General features: G+C 39.9%; 1 protein-coding gene across 4 annotated transcripts in view; it reads left to right on the top strand.

The window, feature by feature from the left end:
- Positions 1 to 24,139, top strand: part of ACTR3B (actin related protein 3B) — a 1,280,959-nt gene that overhangs the window by 497,676 nt on the left and 759,144 nt on the right. For 3 of the 4 annotated variants that reach the window (XM_044066887.1, XM_044066888.1, XR_006364220.1), the window contains exon 4: positions 5,751 to 5,861. The exons of the other annotated variant lie outside the window; for it this stretch is intronic. In XM_044066887.1, coding sequence (XP_043922822.1) covers positions 5,751 to 5,861 — 111 coding nt within the window. The remainder of the gene's footprint in view (positions 1 to 5,750; positions 5,862 to 24,139) is intronic. 4 annotated transcript variants of the gene reach the window in all.

The raw sequence follows: 24,139 nt of genomic DNA, 5'->3' as shown, positions 1-24,139 counted from the left end.
TGCCTTTTGAGGTAGTGATTTTTTAATGGATGGTCATATATCCACATATATAAGAAAGGAGGCAGGGGAAGCTCACAAGAAGCTGTAGAAGACTTGTTACTTGAAAAAAAAGATTGTTTATGGTAGTACCCTTGTTACTGGATGAGTCGGACTTGTCCAGTTTACTGCTGGTGCTTTATGCATCAACCTGTTGCAGTAGACCCACATTGTGCATGCCTTTTCTCTACAGCTATCTAGGGCAGATCATCTCCTTGTGAAAAAACTTGTCCTGTGTCCTGTTTGATCTTATTAATCCTGCTGTCCTGGTGGAGATCAGATTCTCAGAAATTACTTATCTTTCCCCCTGTCAAGTCACATCGTCTCCCCTCTGCCTTCCGTGGGGTATACAACCAACTTAAAAATTATTCACTTTAATGTCAAAAGTCTGCTGAGTAGGAGCACTCTGTTCCATTCATTTTCCCATCTGTATAATCCTGGCATCCTTTATTTATCAGAAAATAATGGTTTATGTCCTGCATTAGGAATGAAGCAGTCTGCCACCATGGTCACCAACTATATAGGCAAGACAGATCCTGAAAGAGAGACAGAGGGTTAATTATTCTTATAAAAGGCTGCCTTAATTGTTCCTTATTTGCTAAATGAGACCTTTCAATCATAGCAGTCAAGCTGCTGCCACAAACCCTAAGGCAAAACATTTTATGCATGGTCCTATACAATTAAATTTAAACAGAAAATGTTGCTTGTGGCATTTTTCATTTGAGCCCATTTTGAATTAGTATAAGAAATTTAACTATACTTTTACAGCTCTTAACTAAGCTTGATTAACATTTCACATCTGGAAATCATTAACTTTTATTAGAATTCAGTAACTGAAGAACTGAAATCAGGAAGACTATAATCTTTAAAAGCAATCTGCTGATGTAATCTCCAGCTCTCTTACAACATTACATTTAGATGTGGGCTTCGTTTTACAGGCCACCCTCTTTTGCATATGTCCAATGAGCCTATTTCTGAGGTAGCACATGACAAAAAGTTTTTTTTTAAGTAAATTCAAACTGTTATATGACTCTCTTTATTTTGGCAAAGACAGCTTTTGCTAAGTTAAATACTGTTTAACTAGGTAATAATTTAAAATCGTTGGGCCTGCACTGCTGAGTCCTAAAACCTGGAAATGGAATGGCTGAAAATGTGCACTTATATACATTAATTTCCTGGAATAGTATATTTTCACTGAGGAATGGTGATCTTGGAGTTGCCATATATAATGTGTATGTTCAGAGGGATCCCTATCAGTTTATCAATAGAATACAAGACTGAAACTTAAATGAATGAGGTGAAAACAGTAAAACTTTAAAAGGACAAACATGCACAAACTCAAAATTCATACCTTCAAAAAACCAGGAAGCATTTGAATGGAGATTGTGGTGCAGTGAAGATTGGGAAATTCACCATCTTCCCCACTGAAGTGTGATCTCAGAGTTGATATATAAAATATGTAGGAGGAGTTAAAAAAGGTTGTAGTAAAGTTAAATAGAATGGTATCTTTATTGTTTTATTGAAATGGTTGTCAGCCATAAAGTACTCCTTGTTTGCTGTAGCAGTTGCCTTTAATCACAATGCAGTTTAAATGGACAGACGTGTATTAGTACTGGAGTAGATGTGTGTGTTTTGGTTTTTCTAAGTTCCAGTTTTGTGAACGGTCATTTTTGATGTTGTGTTTTATGTTTCAGTCATCTGTTGATTCGATAAAGTGACATAGATCCTTTCAGGGGTGGGGCTTGTATCCCACATCAGGGGGTGCAGAGGCTTTGCCCTTCCTGCAAAATGCAAGTTTAAATTTAGAGAAGAACAATGTTCAATATTCACTTTCTCTTGCATTTCTTTTTTTTTTTTAGTCTTACAGGACTCAGCAATGGGAGTCACATGTTTTCAATAGTGAGCCTTTTAGCTACAATGAGTTGAATGAGTTGCAGTTGTACAAATATTGTCAATTTCTTATATATTTTTTCCTGTAGCATTTGCTATCTCTTTTATCTCCATCAGCTAAGGGTATCATATCTTTTCTGTTTTTTCTACAAGCAATTTGGATCAACATTTATTTATTGCTTTGTTTTTCTAATACTTCTCTGATCTGTGTTTGAATCTGAGGATCCCATTAGCTATCCCATTTTTGACTTATACTTTGAATTACATATGCTATTTCATTTTTGCCCTATTTTACTAAGGAATGCAAGATTAAATTCTTTCCAGTCTGTTTCGAATCAAAAAACAGCCAAAATCTTGTCTTGTTCAGGGATGTTTAACTTAATAACCAAGAGGTCTGCATCAGGACTAATATCAAAGCAGAGAGCTGCAATTTCCAGTACAAAAAGAAAGGTAATCAGTATAGGCTGGGTGAGTTAGTGGAGAAATGGATCCAGAGGGTATTCATAGCAGTATGGTGAGAAAGGCATATTTCAGATGACTGGAGAATAAACATTCTAGTGTAGAAGAACAAAGGGGACATGCACAACTGTGGATGGTATACAGTTTTCAAACTCTGAAAATTAAAATAGTGTCTAGGCACACAACACATAATAAAGCAAGCTGATATTTCTTTCTTTCTTTTGGCTTTTCCTGGTTAGGGGTCGCCACAGTGGAACTCTGGTCCACTAATGATTGGCAGTGGATTTTTATGGTGCAGAGTTGCCAGCCCAACGCCCAACTTTCATAGAAGGCACACCCATTCACACACGCACCTACCTGCATGTCTTTAAATGTCACCCGACTGCAGGGAGGACAAGCTGACATTAATAAATAATAAATATGAGAAGAAATATAGGTTGTGGTGATTGAGTAAAACGGCCTGAAATACAAATTTCCATGAAAATGCCATCATTTTCCAATACTTAATACAAATGTTGGATTTACTGGTATTTTTCCCTGAAAAAAATGGAAAACCAGTCTCTTTGTTCATATGTGGCAACTCCCATGAACTAAATGCTACACCATATGCAGTAATATTTTCTGCCACCATTTTTAATGTAAGATTAATCTAAAAATGTACACTTTTGAGTCCAGTAGTCCCACACGTATTCAGTTTTAGATTGTATTGCCATAACATGTAGCTGGGAGTGCTTCTATAATTCATGTCCTCTGATAGGCAGTAATTTAAAGACTCTATAATAAGAGTCTGACAGGAAAGGGAAGCATGTTTATACATCAACTGTCAGCTTTTGCAGGCTATATGGAGAGGATCTTTTAGTATTATATAATAATGATCTAAGTTTTTTATGGAAATCCAAATATATTTACTATGATGATTTGCATTTTAAAAGATGTATTATCATTTTATTTTTAAACTTTTGATGAGAGGCCATACTTCTAGATATTGAAGTTTTTTTCTTGTACTGAAAACGGAACTACTGCATTGCAAAAACAACTGTATGCTTGACGATAGGGCCTATATGGGCATCCTTTCCTGTTTCTCTGTTGTCCATCCCCACCACAACCATAATGGTTTTGGAGTCATTCACCTGCTTGTTTTCCTTTGTTTTTATATGTACATGTTAGATATTTCCTGTCTAGTCAGCGATGTTTTGTATAGAAATTCATTGTTTGTCCTTTTCCAGCATATGTCTGACTATCTTGCATGATAGTTTCATTCCTTCCATCGTATCTCTGCCTTAGTACCTCATATTATTTAATAAGGTGGGAGCCCTTCTGACTACAGGTGATTTGCATTCTTAAAGTCCTGCATTAATTGCTGGGTAGTGAAGGACAAAGCTCAGTGACCGGTATGCCATCATCTGTGGCTATCTCAAATGTAATCACGTCTCCCTTTCCTTTTCCTTTTTGTGGGAGGCTTGTATGTCTGCCTTGCTGGACTAAAGTGCAGATGAGTCTTCCCACCCAGTTACTGTAGCTGAACATAGAACAACGTTCCAGTGACAAGCCCCTTACATAATACTAACTAGAAAGAAGATGACACAGATGAGGAATGGGTTAGAAAAGGACTAGCTGTTGTCCTGTAGACTGACCATGACTGTAGCATCGGGCAGGAAATAAATAGTCCATTAGAGAAGGACACGCTGGTGTCCTGTAGACTGACCATGCCTCTAGCATCACACAAGTAATAAAACAATCTTTTTAGAGTTTCATTCGGCTTAGACCACAGAGTGTGATGAAGACCTCCTACCTGAACAGAACACCAAACAGTGACTCTTAAGATTCATAAAGATAAGTAATGATTAATCTTTTTAATGTGAGGATTTGAAAAAAGGACAAAAAGTTGCAGACTATACAAAACCTGAGCGAGTCCTTTCAATTAGAAGAATGTTGTTAGACCTGCCTCACCCTCTGTAGTAAGGCTAAAGGTCTCACATAAGTTGTAGTTTATGGAACTTGCTCTATACTGCTGATGTTCACTCACAGCTATAAAATGAAGTCATAACGTTCAGCAATTATAAAATAAACAAACTTTTTTAGCAAAAAAAAAAAAATACCTTGAGTGAATTCCAAAATGGTACAGACACCATTTCCATAACGTGTACTTGAGGAACTTCCAGAATGTGACAGTAGGTAATCAGTATGTGAGGATCACTCTCCTGTTCATGTCAATACCTATTGTAGCTGCAACAAGTTAATCTCTTGGGCATTTCTGTACCATTATCAAGTTTTGGCAGAAAGAATTGTGAGAAAAAGAATAATTGTAAACATCTCTGTTTTATGATGTAGCCCTGATAAGGTATATGAAAATTCCACAATATCTTCATGGAGATGCTTTATTGCAATTATACCACTTGACTGAATATTGCCAGAGCAACACACATTAGCCCCCTCCCAGAATTATAGTAAGTCTTGTAGGTTTCAGAGCCACTGATTGTATATGAGGGTAACCTGAACTACCCAGTAAACACCTACACATCACTTTCATGGATACCAAAGTATAGTCATGTGATCATACCTTTTGTATTTTCTGTACTGTCTTCTCTTCATTTTGTACTCTGTCATGCACCTTACTTTTAACCCTGTACTGCTGCTGCTGTTTATTTCTGGTCCATGCAGCATCCCCTGTCATCACAGAGCAGCAGGTCATCTTAGGTTTCCGCTCCTGTACAGTGCCATGCATGTGGTTGTGTTGGCCTTTCAGTTAGATCACCTGCATCGCAATACCTATGTATTCTCACATTACTCAAGTCTGCCAATGCCATCATTAAAAGCTCATTGCTATTATGTTCTTTCATATGTGCAGTAAGTTTTATTTTAAGTTAGAGTGCACTCCTGGACCAATATCCAGGGACACGCAAGTATATATTCTGTTATCTGCAACAATGTATGCCATTAATTCTAAAACTTATCTGTATCTGTATTTGACATTTCTAATTACAGTGCATGGATGTCTTAACAATGATGGGAATATCTGCGGGTATTTTATGCCTATATAAAAATATGTGTCGTACATTCTAATATCTGACTGGTGGTGTTTTATTATATCTTGGAACATTTTGTCTGTGCCTTCCTTGAAAATGGACTTCACCCAGTGCGGCCTTTATAGTCAAGTAATAAGTAATTAAATACGTACCACACATTTTCAACAATGTCTAGCAACCTAATAGATGTAACATAGTTTGACCTGGCTGCTTTAACGTAATGATTATTTATTAAGTAGACATTAATTCCAATTGCTCAGCAGGTGGAATTTTCACATTGCAATGTTTTTTTTTTTGTAACTTGTGAAAACTGAATGCTTTTTTCTTTATCTGTTGCAGTGGCCAATCCGACATGGTATTGTTGAAGACTGGGATCTGATGGAGAGGTTTATGGAGCAAGTAATATTCAAGTATCTACGAGCAGAACCAGAAGATCATTATTTCTTGATGGTAAGTACTGAATTTCAGAAGGCACTCAGCATGGTAGAGACTGCTGACTTCAGTCCACACAAGTATGAAATGGATACCCACCCTTTTAATACAGCCTTTAAAATAAATACTGGTGTAACATTGCTTGATTAGTGCAGCAGTAAAAACATCTTTTGTAATCTTCTATTAATCAGTTATGTTTTTAGTTTGGGCAGCATGATTTATGTAGCCTGAACATATCAAGTGACAGCAACATATTGAATCATAATTCTCTAACTGGAAAGGAATAATGAAACATGGACCTATCCCGTTGCAGGACTCATGTTAAAGCTTGCTGCGGAGTCTCAGTGAATTGTGTTTGATCATTTTTGGTTGGCATTTTGTGCATCTCCATAAAAGTATTTGAGAAATGCAGATATAACCATGTGCCCACGCAGAAATGCCTGATGGTATATTTGCTTTGGGGGATAAATTCAGCTGGACTCAGATGGACTTATTAGGGTAATGGATAAAGTGAGTCAATCTGCTTAAAACAGTAATGCCAAAAATCTTGATTTGTTGCTTCTGTGTATTATTTCTAAACCCATTTTGTAATCCCATCTATTTTAGTCATTGGCATGGGTACAATGTTTATTGCACATTCCAGAGGGTTAGATTTACTTTTCTGGCTCATAACAAACCAGAGGCTTAAGTAATTGACTATGCAGTGGTCTCACAATAGTTTTATATTGCCCTGGCATAGATATTATTTTATACTTGTCTTCTATATTTCATTCTCAGTACACACACACACACACACACACACACACACACACACACACACACACACACACACACACACACACACACACACACATAAACACTCAGTCACTTCCAAGTCTTGACATCTTGACATGTAACAGCAGTTTTGTTGTTGAACTGATGATGCAGATGCTGGTTTATATTGTTGACTGTTTTTATGATCTGCGCCTAACCTCTGTACTTCTGCTGCCCTCCTGATTGTGTTTTTAATGACCTGTTTTCTAATTTTCTGCTACAAAGATGCTTTAAATGTGAAGCAGCTTTATAAGATTGACTGCAGATGTTTTATTTGACATGACAGCATAGTCTACAAAGTAAATGGCATCTGTGTCATGCTTTCTTATGGTCTGTCAACAGACAAAATCAAAATTGCATACATACGAAAAACAACACATATTACTGTCGTTAGTATTTGCATATTTCTTGTATTAAGTTGCTACCATGTGTTCTCAGGTAATATTAAGTTTGAAATATAGCACAACTAGTTTTTACTGTCTTAATGCATGTCATAATAATAGCAAAGAACAGAAAGGAAAAGAAAGACAGTCAAACATATATGTTTATGTTAGAAACAAAAGCAGAGATTACACTGTTTTTACTATGCAGACAACAGAGTTATAGCAGGAAGAGAAAGTTGTATTATGTTGTATGAGGTAATGTTTTATAGGCCAATAAATACTTTCATTTAATCTTATATTTTTCATTAAACATTAGCACATAACAGAAAAGTATCTAAGACTATATTCTAAGTATTTTTTTCCTTAAATTAGTCTCTGTTCATTTGATGGAACAGGGTGCGGCCTTGTAAAAAGTTTGTTTAATAGTTGGCTATTATGCATGAATGAGATCCTGAAGAAAATATTTAATTTAAAGGTATTGGTTGTATAAAACCACATATGTCTGAAACTGACATACATAGCACAGAACTTGCCACCTGTGCACACAGGGGCTGTATGACTTCTGCCTTTTGGCATCATTGCTCACGGTGCTTCTGAGTATGTGGTAACATCTGCACTTTGCACTGTTTCATGACATATTGCTTAACTACATAGTCAGATAAACACTTCTCAAGCTAGTTTAATTCAACTTGTATTACAAACAAACAAAAATGGTGAGAATTGGCACTGGTATAATTAGCTTCATATATCACTCATAAGGAGTACTTCCTGGTTCTATTTCCTAGTTTGTGACCCGGCCAGTGATTGTCTCCATGTCACACTTGTCAGCAGTCACTTTTATTTGTTGTTATTATAGTAGCAAAATTAACCTAATGGCATTTGTCTATTAGATGGTAATCTCAGAATGTCCTGGGAATGGACTACGGCCACCAGATCACATTATTTCACTTTGTTTTACTTTTAAAACTTTTTTAGCAAGCAGATTGAATGCTGAGGAAGCCATAAGACATCTGGAGATGTGCATTGCATCATTTCATTGTTCCCTTGTTTTGAGGAGGATTCACTTGACATAGTTTTACCATGCCTGCCAATTTTCATTTAGGAGCAATTTAGACCAGATTCCTTTTGCTCTTAAAGCTTTTTCAAATTCACATTGCACTCACTGTGTTATTTGACTTTCATAATGTATATTGAAACATTTTCTTTAACATGACCGTCATCAATTGTTTCTATAATAAACATAGCCGGCCTCCATTTCCAGGGCCTAGGTTCTCTCTGGAGCTGGTTAGCTCCAGGCTCAGATCACCTTTTCTTCCCAGAGTCCAGACCCTCTTCTGTGGCTTCATCATCGAGATCAGTGTGGTCCTCCAGGAGCCTTTTCAAGGCAGATGTTAACAGAATGGTGAGGACATTTCTAAGAACATAGATCCAGCATAGAAGTAAGTCGGAGGGTGAGGACTCACTCTTTCTTCATCTCTGATTATGAGTCCTTTCCCAATCTGACCTTCCATTTCTGGGCAACTGGATTAGAGTGGACTGTGGGAAGTGCCATTGTCAGAACTAAAGGACTGGAATTCATTGACACTAAAAACATTTCTGACCCAGTTTAGAATAAGCACCTCCAATCTCAATGGGTCTTGGAGCTGAGGGGTTGGGGATGGCATCACTGTGTCAGGATCGACTCCAAAACTTCTGGAGCTGTCCTTTCTTCTCGGTGCCTTAGCTCTTGACAGTTTGGCTCCAGTGTCAGCTTCAGAGCAGAGCCTGGTGGGTTCTTGGAGCTTGTCTTTGCCTTGGATACTACATGAGCAGTAATGGGACCTGTTTCATTATTGGCATTCAATGCCTTTGAGAGACTGTTCTCACAGTCCAGGGAACAGGCTTCCCTTCCCCACTTGGATCTCCCCCCACCCCCCACTGAGTTATTTAGGTCCTCTCATCTTGCTTCCTGTCACATTGGGATAGACAGCCCCTTGGTGTCTTGAAGCAGTTCACATTATGAACTCCCCCTCTGCTTCAGAGTCTTCCCCAGGGCATCCCACTGGAGACAGTCACTGAAACCACACATGCAAAAGGTGGCACATAGACTCCCCTCAGGTGTCTCTCACTGAAGATACTGATTTTGTGAGGGAGAGGGGTCCCTTAGGTACCCCCTTAAAGATGTCTTCTTTGGTAAGATCTTTGAATTACTCAGACAGAAGGGCTTTTGAGGATGGCTTGTCTACTTCTTGGGTTGTCCCTCTTGCTAACAAACTAGTTGACCTAATTCTCATGCAGGCATGGAAGGAACTGGATGTGGTTGAACTTATCCCACAAAAAACTGACAAAATCCTTGTTTCTTTTTCTGTGGTGGTAGCAAGCTTGCTGAGGAGAGCTCTACTGTCCATCTCCCTAACAGGGAGTCCATTGAGTTGGCAGGTTTGCCAAGCAGGTATATGCTTCAATGATCTTTGCAATCAGGGTGCTGAATTACTTATTTTTATTCTTATTATTTGCAGTTTGTTAACCGGGAAAGTCCATTGGGCCAAAATGAGCCCGATTTCAATGGAGACTTGGGGAGAAAATCTCCAATTACAAGTATTACAAAGCTAATATCAACAAAGTTATGTACAATACAATTTTCAAAACTACTAAAGACACAGTAATATAGAAGACAGAATAATAACATTTGAGCAAGGTGTAGCAAAGCATTGAATGAAATTAAAACATAAGTATTTTGGAGTACATAAGTATAATTGGGAGTGCAGACACTTATGCACTCAAAGTTTCATGAGGTGAATGGGAGGAAGAATTAGAGCAAGAGAGTAGAACAGTGAAAGGTGAATAGACATAGGCGCCGGAAGCTGTTGAAGACTGGGAGGGCAGAGGGTGAGAGGGGCACTTAGTGATCTAAAAAGGGCAATTTTTTATAACTATTTACTACCACAACAAAGGTTCACTTGGAGGACATTTTAAGCTTAATTCAAGCACCAAAAGGGAATTGGTTAACATTTTCTGATTGGTCTTACCTGTGCATTGGCTGATAATTGTATATTAGCTCTAGTGAGAATAACAGTGATCATACCATAGATAATTTGAGTGGATCCATGTAAGGGATGCAGCATTTAGGAACTGCCTCTATCCATTAGTGGCATGAGGGGCAATCCTGGAGTACATTTTTTATTACCCATCCTTAGATCCAAGTTGCATTTGAATATGTACAAATGAACTTTGTTTTATTTTTAAGGATAGTCTGTTCTGGAACAGTGGTAGCCTCTGGGATATATATCCATCTCTTCCCAACCTTCAGTTTAGATGGATACCTGAACTGAGTATTTCTGATGCCATTTGACTTGCTGATGTTCAGTAGGTCCATCTGTATTAGGTTGGAGGTTGTCTTGTATGCCAGACATGTCACCTCTAAGCACTCTGTAGGATACTGAGTATAGTAATAAATCTTTGAGGTTGTTCATGCAAGACCTATTGTTTAGGAGTTGTATCCTTTTAGTAAGGTATCTCTGAAGGTATTTCAGTTGTTGCATGGGGCTGGACAGATACATGACAAAGTGGGCATTATACAAAATTATTGCCCTAATGAGAGCTTTGTAAAGGGGGACAACAACATCTCTAGATCTAGTCACAATCAATTTGTTTATAAGTTGTGCAATATAGAAAGGCTTTCTTATTACTCTGGGCACATGTTGGTCAAAAGTTAGGTTACTGTACACAGAAGTTCCCAAATAACAAACAATTGGGTCAGTTCTCAGAGGGCATTGTCATGATTTTAACACCAGTTATTATTTGGGACAAACCTTCCTGCATGGTGGTTAAGTCATTTGGGGAATCAATAACTGCTCCTAGCTGGCAGTCATCTCAAACTTAACTGGCCAAAGCCCTTTGGTATTTCCTTTTACTTTTGAGATGTATATGCCAAAGAGAAAATGTCTCAGCACCAAACCCTGGGGGACTCCATTGGTGACTGGTCTCTTCCCCTATTTTGATCTCCTGCATTCTGTGACCAAGTTGGCAATCCAGCTAGTGATGCAAGTGTTTGCTCCTACATTATTCATCTTTTGTACTGCACCTGAGTAGGGGATTGTGTCAAAAGGCTTGGCCAGGTCAAGGTAATATGGTGTGAACTGTTTTACCTTCATCCATTGCTCTGGTAACGAAAGTAAATCTTAAAATTTGCCCATGATTTTGAGCCTTTCACACTCTCCTCTGGGCTTTTTTCAAACACATTTTTAGGGCCATGCACACATGTATGCATTCTTTGATTCACCCTCCTGATTATATTAAATTATATTCCTTGTATAATACAGCACCAGTTGTTAGACTGGGTTTTAAATTTGTAGTTTTGAACAGTCTTCTAGTAAGCAATGAAACAAAATGTATGAACCAATAATGACAAAACCACCCATTTCAGAAAATGTCAAATATAAAAGGCCACTTCTGTCATTACAATCCACCCATGTCAGTAAATATGCAAAATATCTGCAGAAGTTATCTAAATAATTCCACATTAAAGGGATCTCGGATCTCTAACTAATGAAGAGGTTGCTGCTAAGAAAAAAATTATATTTCATTGTTTTATCTACAAATAAAGTGGCTGTTGTCCTTGAAGATTAAATTGCATATGTTACATTAAAAATGATAATAGTAATATTGCAATAGGGCATGGATGGCAAACATATAACAGGTTCATGGTTACTAGGCATCTCCACCAAAGAGGACATTCACAAAACTGCAGCATCCACTCCATTTAAAGTACAACACAGTACAGTACCAGTGATCCATCTGCATATTTTGGGAGTAGAACCCCAGCCTTCTGCATCAGAACTAAGGCTATTACCTGTTGTGCTACTAACAATGTAAAAACAGACTTGGAATAAGCAACACTAAACTTCTTTTCCCCTGAAGCTCTCAGCTCCTTGTAATTTTTTTTTTTATTTATTTAACGTTTATTTACCAGGAAAGTCCAGCTTGGAACAAAATCAATTTTCAACAGAAGCTCAGCAAGAAATGCTCTAGATGCATGTTGTTGTAATGTAGTAGAAACCCACCCAAACACAGGGAGGACATATAAACTCCACACAGAAGGCACCCCAACCAAGAATTGAACCAGAGAGCCTTGTGGGGGGAGATAGCAACACTACCACTGCACCATCGACTTGACACAACTAAATCACTCTATTTCACAGCAGAAGAAATCTGGAAAAAGCCAAAATGTATTTGTGGGGGAGCAAAGGCCCAAAACCAGAGACACATTTTAAATATTGCTTGTATAATCTTAGAAAGTTTCTAAAATAGTGTTTTGTGTTACCATGCGTTTCGAAAAAGATAGGAAGACTGAAACTTAAAGGGCTGTCATTATTTAGTGAATTCCTTTCTCACTGATTAGCTAGAAAATCACACATTTTAAGAGGAACAGACCAAAAGAATGAGCCAAATGTTCTGTGAAACTAAACGGTTGAGAGGTATGGACTCAGCTCCCTGAATCACAAGTGGTGGTATGGGTAGAGAATGCAGGCTGTTGTATCTAAGGTATAGGATTTGAACCTGGGTAATTCTAACCGCCAGTTATAACTAAGTGGGGCATTTTACACACACATACACATCTTCAGAAGGAACTAAAACAGAGCACACTAATGTCTTCAGAACTAAAATGAAGCACAGTAATGCCTTCAGAACTACACATAGATTCATACTGGGCTAACTTCTTATTTTTCTTATATGAGTTCTTGTCACAGGAGTGTACATCAAACAAATAAATAAAATAAAAACAGACTGACTGTAATAGCTCTAACAATTTTATTTTACTAATCATAAAAATGGCAAGTATGGCTCCAAAGACATTTTATCAGCATTTTACTTCCATATTAAATTAGGATGATCTGATTTGTACTGTTAGTCAACTATAGTGGGGAAACAAACTTTAGGTGTTCACGCTACTATATTTTTAAACCAACTCACATTAAACCAAGCTCTTACTGTAATAATTTAAATATCTGAACACTGAAACCAAAAGTACAAAACAATACTGTTACAATACGTAACACAAAATTAATAATAATGTAGAACCAATTTAAAAAGTACAACTATCACAGAACATGTCCACTGCCTCCTGCCATAGACTCTCTGCTCATCTATCTACCACAACTGAAATGTTACAACCTACCCAACCCTATCAGCTTACCTTACCAGAATCAAGGTCAGAGTAGGCCTGCACAATAGGTATAAAAAAGATTTGGGGTCCCTGCACATTGTCTGCCATGTTGTCAAAAAGTGCGTTCCTCCAACATTCAGGTGAACCCACTTAGACATGCCACCGACCTGGCCCCTCTCACCCCATGAGTGCCACGAACACCTCCGACAAAAGGAACTGCCATCGTTCATATCACAACTATTCTCTGCCATCCCTGCCTGCTACCCACCTGCCACCCTCAGTCACTCAGGAGCTGTACTCCGACACACAGACACACACCTTCAGAACTAAAACGGAGCACACTAATGCCTTTAGAACTAAATAAAACAGAGCACGTATTCGTGCCTCTAAAAACGTACAACCATAGTCATTTTTTCTTACTAAGTATATATTTTTTATTCTTAACATCATGTATTCTTAATGTACTCCAACCATGTTGCGAGTTAGTATAGAATGATTATTTGCTGTTTGAATTGCTCCTAAATTAAAAATTGAAAAAAGAAATCACGGTTATTACCTGAGTCTTTTAGCAGAGGAAGGTGTTTTACCAGAATATTGTTTAATTACAGTGTCTACTGTTGTGTCGTGTAAGACGGTTTACTGTTCCAGATTGCTTTCTTTCTTTATAGGGCACATTTTAGTATTGTTAGTAAATATCTGAATTATGTAGATATTATCAAGTGTCATAAATGAATAAATAAATAAAACTTGGGAGACGGATTGCTCAGTGCCTTATGTGTGCACACACACGTGGTGTAATCGCATGGTTTTCCGTGCACTTATATTTTAAATTTACATTAGCAAGTGATGCACACGAGTTCTCAAACTCCGTGGTCTTGTAGCTGTAAAAAGTCGGGGGGTGCTCCCTCCCCCTTGCTCTATGGTTCCGGCGCCTATGTGAATAGGCTAAGTTTGAGAAAGGAAAAATGGGAGAGAGAGTGGAAATGAAATGAAGGGAGTCACTAGGTTGATTTTTGAGAAAGGAGAAAAAGGATGGGGGAGCAGAAACGATATAGAGGGAGTCAGGTGGGGTGAGAGCATGAGCATTCCCAGCGAGAAGAAAGATGGGAATGGAGCATGGTCTTGAAGGTGTTGTGGTTTTGGGTGATTAAAATGTGAGGGGGAGTGAATTCCATAGGTGAGCGAGGGAGAAAGACAGGAGAAATTGCTTAGGTGCACGTAAGGGTTTGTACACTTCGAGGAGGTTCTGGTTACTGGACTTGAGTAGTCTGTCAGGATGATGCAAGGTGAATATGGAGGTGAGGGAAGGGTAGTTAGAGGGTTTGAAAATGAGTTTGTGAGCAGTTAACAGTTGAATGTAAGAGAGACAGTGGGGGAGTTCCAGCCAGTTCAAGGAGTGGAGTGCATCACAGTGGTTGGAGGAGGATTTGGTGCCAGTAGCAAACTTAGATATTGTATTGTAGCAGGATGACAGTTTTGACTTTAGGGAGGATTGAAGGTTGGTGAGGAGAGGGGCTACATAAAAGAGAGAGGAATGAGGTAGGAAATAGTATATGTTTGGAAGAGGGAGAGAGATAATGGCTGTGACAGTACAGCATTCCAAGCTTTTGATGTGTTTTCTTAATAGTAGTTTGTATATGAATGTCAAACTTTTAAAGTTCATCAATGATAAAGATCATGATTTTGGTTTTGGATGCATTGAGATAAAGGAGATTTTTCAGCATCCAAGACTCGGTACAAGAGATGGCATCCTGTGTTAGTTGCATGAGTCTGAGGAGAGATTGAGCATAACAAATTATGGCAGAATCATCCACGTATTGGACAAGTTTGGTATTAGGAATGCACTGATGAAAATTATTAATGAAGATGTTAAAAAGTAAGGGACCCAGTATAGATCCTTGTGGAACTCCTGTTGGAGTGTGAAGGAAGGAAGAGGTACTATTGTTCCACTTGACGACTTACTGTCTATTAGAAAGGTAACTGGAAAACCAGTTAATAGAGGAGGGGGAGAGATTGAGAAGAGAGTACTTAGAGTACTAAAGTACTAGTCTTAGTACTAGAGAGTACTAAGAAAGCATGTTACATGCTTTCAGAGGGATTTGACTAAAGAAATATCAAAGTTCTTCTCTTGGTCCTTGTCTGTGGAAAATAGAAAATCAGGCAGTACACAGTTGGCTTTTCTCCAGTCCTTGTCATATGTGTCTGTGTGCCTTATTTCCAATGCAGCCGATGGCAAGTCAAGAGCGGCAGGCACTGTAATAGCTGTTTGCCATCATGCCTTGATGCATCTATGCTACTTTGTGGAAGACTTCAAGATGTCCTTCATTAATGCCTCTTTTGATGGGTCCTCATTACTTGGACCTAAAGTTAAAAGGATGCTGTGTAAAAACTGACAAAATGGGATAAACCTTGTTAACTTTGGGATATGCTTTTCTACCCCTCAACAGACTTTCTCCAGAAACCAGAAATGAGGTAAGAGATAGTGGTTCCACAAGTCTCAAAGCTTTGTTCCAGACACTTCTAGCAGTAGACACCCCCCTCGAGGTAGAGGGGGGAATAACCATAATGCTCATTGCCGACATGGCAAAGGTGAACTCAGAATCAAGGCTTTTGGGATTCCCATTTCAAACAGGCTTTTTGGCATGCCTGAAAGGTTACTTGATTGCTGCACTGTGGAGACATTCTGGGGGCAATTTCTCTGCATCCCGCAACCTAGATATACATCACACAAGATATATGGGTGTAGGGAATCATAACCAGAGTCTATGTGATTCACTTCCTTTACCATCCCCCCAATTCAAGAACATTTCCCAGTGTACCTCCCACACAATGGAGAGCAGCAGCACAAGGAGTAAAAACACTGCTAGACAACTGACTCATCCAGGAGGTCTCCTCGAGGCCAACATGGATCCAGAGTCTGCTCACGGTTCTTTTTGGTGCCAAAGAATAATGGGCAATTCAGACCCCTTCTGGACTTCAGTCACTTGAATCAGTATTTTTTTGGACCTCAGTCACTTAAATCAGTATTTAAAAAAGACAAAGTTCAGACTGCCATGATTCAGTCCATTCTACAGTAATTGAATTAGAATGATTGGATGTGCTCAGTAGACCTCCAGGATGCATGCTAACTTATAAAAATGGATAGATGCTCCAGGAGGTTTTCCATTTTCACCTGGGTGCCAATCACTTCCGATTCAGAGCCCTGCCCTTTGGTCTCACCACAATTTCCCTGGGTGTTCACCAAATGCATGGCATTGTTTGTGATTCATCTTAGACTGCAGGGGTTCTAGCTGTTCCCATATCTGGACGACTGGTTTGCAACTGCTCCCACTAGGAATCTTCTTGTACAAGCCAGGGACTCCTTGCTCCACTTTTGTTCCCATTTGGGGATAACTGTCACCTTCATGAAGTCAAAACAGCAACTGGTCAAAATGATAGAATATCTCCCTTCAAAGTCCACCAACAAGGTCTGTCCTGTGCCTTTTTTGCTCAGTGGCAGCTTCCATCATTTTAGTCCCTGTAACGAGATTTTACTTGAGTGTTAACAGTGGACCGTTGCAGGTTAGTGGTCAGTGAGATGCCAGCCAATGAACTTTACAGTGTGTCCCTCACTCACATTTGCAGGAATCATATTCAGCGGTGGTTGGATTGTCTGATAGTTTCTCAGGGCCAACCATTTGTCCTTACTTCCCCTCAGGCCACAGTCACCATGAACACTTCCCAACGGGTGGGGGGGGGGGCAATTCTAGGGAAAGATGGTTAGAGGCATGTGGTCTCCCACAGTGTCCAGTCTTCACATTAATGTCCTGTAGATGAGAGCAGTCCTAGCATTTCAGGCCTTTCAGGATACCCTCCCCAGGGGTGTGACTGCCATCCAAATAGACAGTATGTTGATGGCTTGGTATATCAACAAGCAAGTGTGAACTTGTTTTTACCTGTTGTGTTGAGAGGCCATGAGGGTTTGCCAAGTGGATGATGTCTTCTCACCACTTTCTGATATCGATGCACATACAGAGGAAGTCCTGCTCTGCTTGTCTGCCAATACATTGATCTATTCTTCTCCCGTATGCGTGGTTCCTCAACCGATCAGTGACAAATTTTCAACTTCTAGGGCTGACCTTGCTGCAACCTATTTGCCTGTCCCTTCAACACCTAATGCAGCAATTACTTTTCCCAGATTCCCCAAGAGGTGGAGTCCCTGAAGGGCACTCTGGTTCACAATTGGCCCTCCATTCTCCTTTATGCTTATCATCCCACTTCCTTCATAATGAAGTTTCTTCAAAAAGCAATGTAGAAAAAGCAAAGGTGATCCTCATCCCCCTCTTTATACATCACTAGGTGTGGTTTCCCTTCCTTTGGTCTTATCTAACCACCCTCCATGGGTGTTGGACCAGCCTCCAAATCTTCTCTCTGTTGTGCAGGATGTCTCACCCAGACATCACAGTCCACAAGTTAACTGCATGGTTTCCCTAGATCCTATGATGGTTAGACAGTCCAGGCTTTCATCTCAAGTGATATATATTTGACCTTCTCTCAGAGACCCTCTACCAGAAAAGTACACAAGAGTAAATGGAAGAGATTTTCACATATGTCCGCAACCTCAAGGGAAGCACCCAGATCTGCTTAGAACTGGTGGTCAAGGACACCACTTACGCAAACCTTGTAGATATAGCCAACCTGCTGGCAGACAGGTTCATTGAAAACTTCACTACTCTGTCCCCCCATCAGTAAAACAGGACACCCCCCCAGTACCTGCCCCCTCCCCTTATCTCTAGGGAGCATGTCATCACTGCCCTCTCAAAGGCAAAAAAATACAGCCTCATGGAACCCAATAACATCCCAGGCTGCATCTTACATGAACTCAACCAGGAACTTGCAGCACCATTAGGCACCCTATTCAACCAAAGCCTGAGTACTAGCTTCATCCCAGCCAAGTGGAGGACAGCTACTGTCATCCCTTTGCTCAAAGGTGGAGGGTCTACTGATCCAGGAAATTATAGACTCATCAGCCTAACTAGCCTGATCTGCAAGGCCATGGAGTGGATTATCATGTACCTCATTAATAAGGATATTGGCAACTTCCAGACACTTGATCCCACACAGTTTGGTTTTGTCAAGGGGAGGTCATGCCTGTTAAATTTGGTTGACTTCTTTGAGACAGTCACCAAGGCCATAGACAAGGGGAAGATGCTGCACACCTCCTACCTTGACCTGGCCAAGGCCTTCAATACTATTCCTCACTCAGGTATAATAGATAAACTCTCTCAACTAGGCATCAATCCATATGATACCAGATGAGTAGCAAACTGGCTCACTGACAGAACCCACCTAGTCAAAACAGAGGAAGCCGCCTCAAGTAGTAGACCCATAACAAGCGGTGTACCCCAGAGATTGGTCTTGGGGCCTCTTCTGTTTGGGATATACTTCTCAGAGGTGCAGGCCAAATCTAGTGGGCTATGGCTGACCATGTTTGCAGATGACTGCAAGCTGGGTGCTGTCATCAATTCCCCTAGTGATGCGGACATCCTCCAAGAGGGTCTCACCCAAACAAATGACTGGTGCTAAAAACATGGCCTCAAACTAAATGCCAGAAAATGCATCATCATCCCTTTTGAGGAGAGTGACATCCCTACAAATTATCACATTGATAATAAGGCACTAAGCACGCAATCAGTCATGAGGGACTTGGGCACCCAGGTTGATAGCAAACTGACTTTTGACCCCCATATTGCCTCCGTTGTATGGAAAGCTTTTTACATGGCCCACCTCATTAGTAAAGGTATCTCTTCCAGGGACAAGGTGGTCATAATATCCCTGTATTCTTCCCTTATAAGACCCATTATTGAGTACATTGCCCTTTCGGCATGTACCTCACAAAGCACATGCAGCAGCTGGAGAGACCACAGATGTTCCTCACCTGGAGAATCCAGGGCCTCAAACATCTATCCTACACAGATAGGCTAAAAGCCCTGTCCCTCTAATAACTCTCCTACAGACTCCTCAGAGGTGAATTCTGTCTGGCATACAAAGCTATCTCAGACCCCACCCTCATGGGACTGCTGCATATCCGCAAGTCAAGCTATACACGAGTAACCCACACACGCGACTTCAGCCTGTTCTGTGACATCAATAGGACTTGTTGGCAGGACAGATTTGTGTCCCAGAGACTCCCCTTTTTGTGGAATAGACTCCCTCTCCACGTAAAGCAGAGGGGTCTATATCACCACATCAATTGGTGATAAGTTTGAACGTCCTTTGTTCGAACCTAAAAGTCCAAAAACCCTAAACAGCAAACTCACGGAAAAAAATCTCTGCTACGTGGAAAAAAAAAATCACAACATTAAAACAAACGGAAGTGGGGGGCTTCACCCCCCTACACCACCCAATGTGGGAGGCTGTGCCCCACATACCCCCTACTTAAATATATCAACTCCGAGATCGCACTACTGTGGAGGAAATAGCAAAGCCTCAAAGACGGCCCACCGATTTTTTTTCCCTGGGAAACAAATCAATGTTCCATAACTTTGCAGTTTAGGGCTTTTGGACTTTTCGGTTCGAAATAAGGGCGTTCGAACTTATCACCATTTGATGTGGTGATATAGACCCAAAGCAGATTACCTCATTAAACCTTTTTAAGCGCAACCTGGATAACTGGATGGGGAACAGAAAATACACCCCTGGGATTCCACCTGTGTCCCTGCTGGACAGTGACATAGGGTGCTGACTTGTTGGAACATGGATTAAATTCTTGGCTAGGTTTGTAAGGGCCTCAGGGCCAATAGCCAAGTGACTTCCTATGATTCTATGAATTTGGGGTTCCAGCAGGGGTATAGATTCCTTTTCAGCTCTTCCCCCTGTCATGTTGGATTCTCTGGCTGACCTTTTTGTGATGGAGATGGGCATTCTACAGTTAAAAGTCCAGTCAGTGAGTATTTTTAACTTTCACATAAGAAAACAAAAATCACTTATTTTTCTTTGAAGTTGTCTAACTCCTTCTTAATGGTGATTTCTATCATTAACCTCCCTATTAGGCATTGACTAGACTTCCATTTGAACCTGCGGTCTAGGTTCAGAGCATTCTTTGGTTCAGCCATCCTCTGAAATATCCTTCCATGAGACTCTGTACCATACATTGAGGATGAACGGAAGAGACAACATTGGATATGAAAGTTATACACTTACATTAATGATAGATCTGTGTTGTGAGCTTCCAGCCTCCTCAACTTCCCCCCAGCCATCTTGTTTCCAGATCTCATTTTGTGTTCCCTTGATTCTGGAGCGACTGCATTATTCTGTTGACAGCCTGGTCAAGTTATTGCTATGTACTGTGTTCCAGGAGTTCCTCTGGGCATCTTCCGAAAGTATTCCCTTTTGAGGGGGTGTAATTGTCCTTTTTTGTAGAAAGTGGGAGGAATTATGGGTAAGAGGAGGAGCCTGAGCCTTAGATCCAAAGTCTGAGAGTGGCTGAATTCAGATCTGATTGGATCAGAAGCACCTATATGCTGAGGAAGTCAGAAGAGGGCAATTCAGATCTATCATTATGGTAAGTATAACATGTTCATCTATTTTTTCTTGTGTGAGTGCTCATCACTAAAACTGTCCAACCCTGGTGAAAGGAATGTTGTCCTGTTTGTCTTTTCCTACCTGTTTATCAAAGATGTTTATAGAAATGTCACTACTTGTGTTGCTAAAACTGATATGCTTTTATCAGTATGGGATTATTGTTCTAGTGTATTGTATAGATCACACACCTACATAGTTTGCTTGTTATGTTGCTCCTTAAAACACAAATGTGCACTTTTACTTGTTCTGTGGGACATCAATGAAAAGTGACATTTTGCTCAGTCAGACTATCCTGGTTAGCAAATGTTAGTAATAAACAAGCAAATAAATAAATACATATATAAGCAGGAATGCTGAACTGCTGCATCTCTGCAAACCCATATGGGGGATATGCCCCCAAACCTCTTTCTTATGAATATTAACACTGCAATCATTCAACAGAAAGCTAGTGTAACCTCTGTACAAAGTCATAAAATTAATAGATAGTTTACACATTTGTATTCACTGGTTGCACAGTTCAATAAAGTGGCAATTCAGAGCTTCATTTTTATGGCATAGTAGACACCTCAAGCCAAGAAATGGGGCTAAGTGGATGGATTGTATGAACAGGGCACACACAGCAAAATAGCACTGCATGTCTTACTGATTTCAAAGAATACTTGTACCTCTGGGAGGAGGCTTTGATTAGTGTGTACATAACAGTACACATTGTATGTCTATAGCTGTGAAGAGCACAGGAGACATTTCGGGAGAGGTCCTTTTTATTACACAGGAGACATTTCGGGAGATGTCCTTTTTATGCTTTATGCTTAGAAGATGCAGAGCAGTGTAGGTAAGTTTTCTCTGTTAGTTAAGGGCACTGTTATTTGGGAAGGGGGTTTAGATTAAAGGTGTCACAGCAGGCCCAGGAGCTGGATGCATTTTTGGAACACAGTATACACACAGGAGTCACTGTTGCCTCTTGTGAAGGGAGATCTGAGAGCACACTGCCTGGGTCCGAAACTCTGTTTCATGCAATACACAGTTGCTAACAACAGAGGGAATAAATCACAGGACTTGTGAGTGCTGATCATTTACAGCTCACACTTTACGCTTCCGTCTGTCCTAGTACACAGAGAATAAGGATGCATTGCTACAGTGACATTGTATAAATGCATCGCAAGCTACTACTCATGCAGGTTATGCTTGTTTGCTTAGGATGCACAGCAGGACAACCCTGTTTGTCCTGTGCTGGAATTTTATACAAGCTGTTCTGGTTGTACTCTGAAGGTGCACATTCAAGACAGTACTCTGCACACTCCACTGGTGTACATGGCGCACATGTGCAGCTGTTTAGTAGCAGACTGCACAATGTTTCATGCAGCAGTTGGTTGCATGAAGTATGAGTTATTGCTGTTAGCTTTAGCATACAGGAAGAAGCAAAGCAATTCAGAAATAGACTGTAATATATTGTTCTCATTGCCTTTATTGTGTTTTGTGGCTTATTTGCATCTCAGATTTCCTGTTCTGTGGTTATTGTAACACCTCTGGGCCTGCATTATTTACACAATAACACACACCCTATAGGTATAGGGCATTATTCCTTGCATAGCCTAGAGTAGTCTGTTGCATTCTTTTGTTTCTGGAATATAAATTCAAAAGGCTACATTCCATGACCTTGGGCTGGTGTAGGATAGCTCCAAATGCTGAGGAAGAGTAACTGTCTTGGGCGGTGGACAGTACCAAAGTCAGTCATGAACGTGCATGGCAATTAGTCCTACAGGGTAGTGGTGCTAACTTATGACATAATGATAACACATGCTACTTATTTTAATATGGGAATATTTGCTTCTTTTAACTAAATGCAATATACATATATTTCTGCAGGCCATCCTGTATTTGGCTCATGCATATAATACAATTTCACATGACCATAAGAGTTTTTTGTTTATTCCCAAAATATGAGAATTGTGAAGCATCACTGAATATTTTACATTTTTAGAGCCAAAGTTAAGTTTTCAGAATTTTAATATTTCAGGGAATAGGTTCATAGGTGACCCAGCATCTACTTCTGTATTAACTGCTAAGGTAATAAGACTGCTGCCTTGACCTGTACCCTCTTGATAAAGAATCTAAAGCTTTTGAAAGATATAACAAAAGAGTACATGTCTCCCTCATTGACTATTACTGGAGCTGATTACTGGAATGGTATGTATTATTATTATTATTATATTACTATTTTGGTTTACATAACAAACTAGAAAAATGCTAATTCCTTTAGTCAGTTGATGAATTAAGAGAAAATTTGTTACTTGCACTTCCTGTTGTTGATCATATCATATTTCCTGGCATTAACTGTATTTATGATATCAATGGATGGCTCCTTTGAGATCTCATAGGTTCCTACTTGGCCAACAACCACCAAGGCCTTTATAAGCCTAGCCATGCAACCCAACCTAACTGTGTCCCTATGTATCATGGGCATTTATTAGGAGGTGGTATGTTAGTTATGAAGTTTCTAGAGGTTATAAGGGGGTATTTTAGTTTGAACATTACTGTCTGCCTCTGTCTGTCATGGGGGCTAGGCCCAAGAAGAATTTCCAGTTTCTCATCCATTGGTCAAGGTTACACTTCAATAGGGTTAGGGAATGACTCTGCTTCACATGGATGGAGACCCTGTTCCAGAGCATGAGGATCCTCTGAAACACATATTTGTCTCACCAACATGGCTTATTTATGTTACAAGCAAAATTAAAATCCGTGGATCTATTGGTTCTCATGCTGTTCAGTTTGCAAATGTGCAAAAGGTCCATCAGACCTGGATCCAGGGATGCCTTGTACTGCCAGGCATGGACTGTATCTCAGTAACCTGTAGGGAACTGAGTATAGAGACAGGGCTTTACAGAAATCCATATAGGACATTTTATTTATACCCTGGATTCTCCTGGTAAAGAACCTTTGTGGGCATTCCAACTATTGCACGTCTGGTCAGATACATGCTAAAGGGGGCATTATACTCAATATTGGGTCTGATAATAATGGAATAAAGTGGCTCTATGATTTAACTGGACTTGGATGCCCTGTTTTTACTTATAAGCTGGGCAGCAAAGAATGATTTTCTTACTAACTTGGTCACATGTTGGTCAAAGGTCAGATTATTTTCTACATATATTCCCAGATCCCCGCCTACTGTGTTAACTATTAGGGGTGTCTTATTGATGGAGTAATTAGCCTGGGTGTCAGTTTTCCCAAAAGGCACTGTAATGCATTTCTTGGCCCTGAGTTTTATTCCATGACTTTGACACCTGTCATTTGTCTGTGTTAGACCTTCTTGTAAGATGTTTGTGTCATGGGGGAATGCATGACAGTTCCCAATTTGCAGTCACCTGTGAACTTTCAGCCAAAGGCCCTTG

The sequence above is a fragment of the Protopterus annectens genome, chromosome 3.part1, assembly GCF_019279795.1.
Source record: "Protopterus annectens isolate FY-2018-M chromosome 3.part1, PAN1.0, whole genome shotgun sequence".
NCBI classification, from domain to species: Eukaryota; Metazoa; Chordata; order Ceratodontiformes; family Protopteridae; genus Protopterus; species Protopterus annectens.
This window is presented reverse-complemented; position numbering and strand designations above follow the sequence as displayed.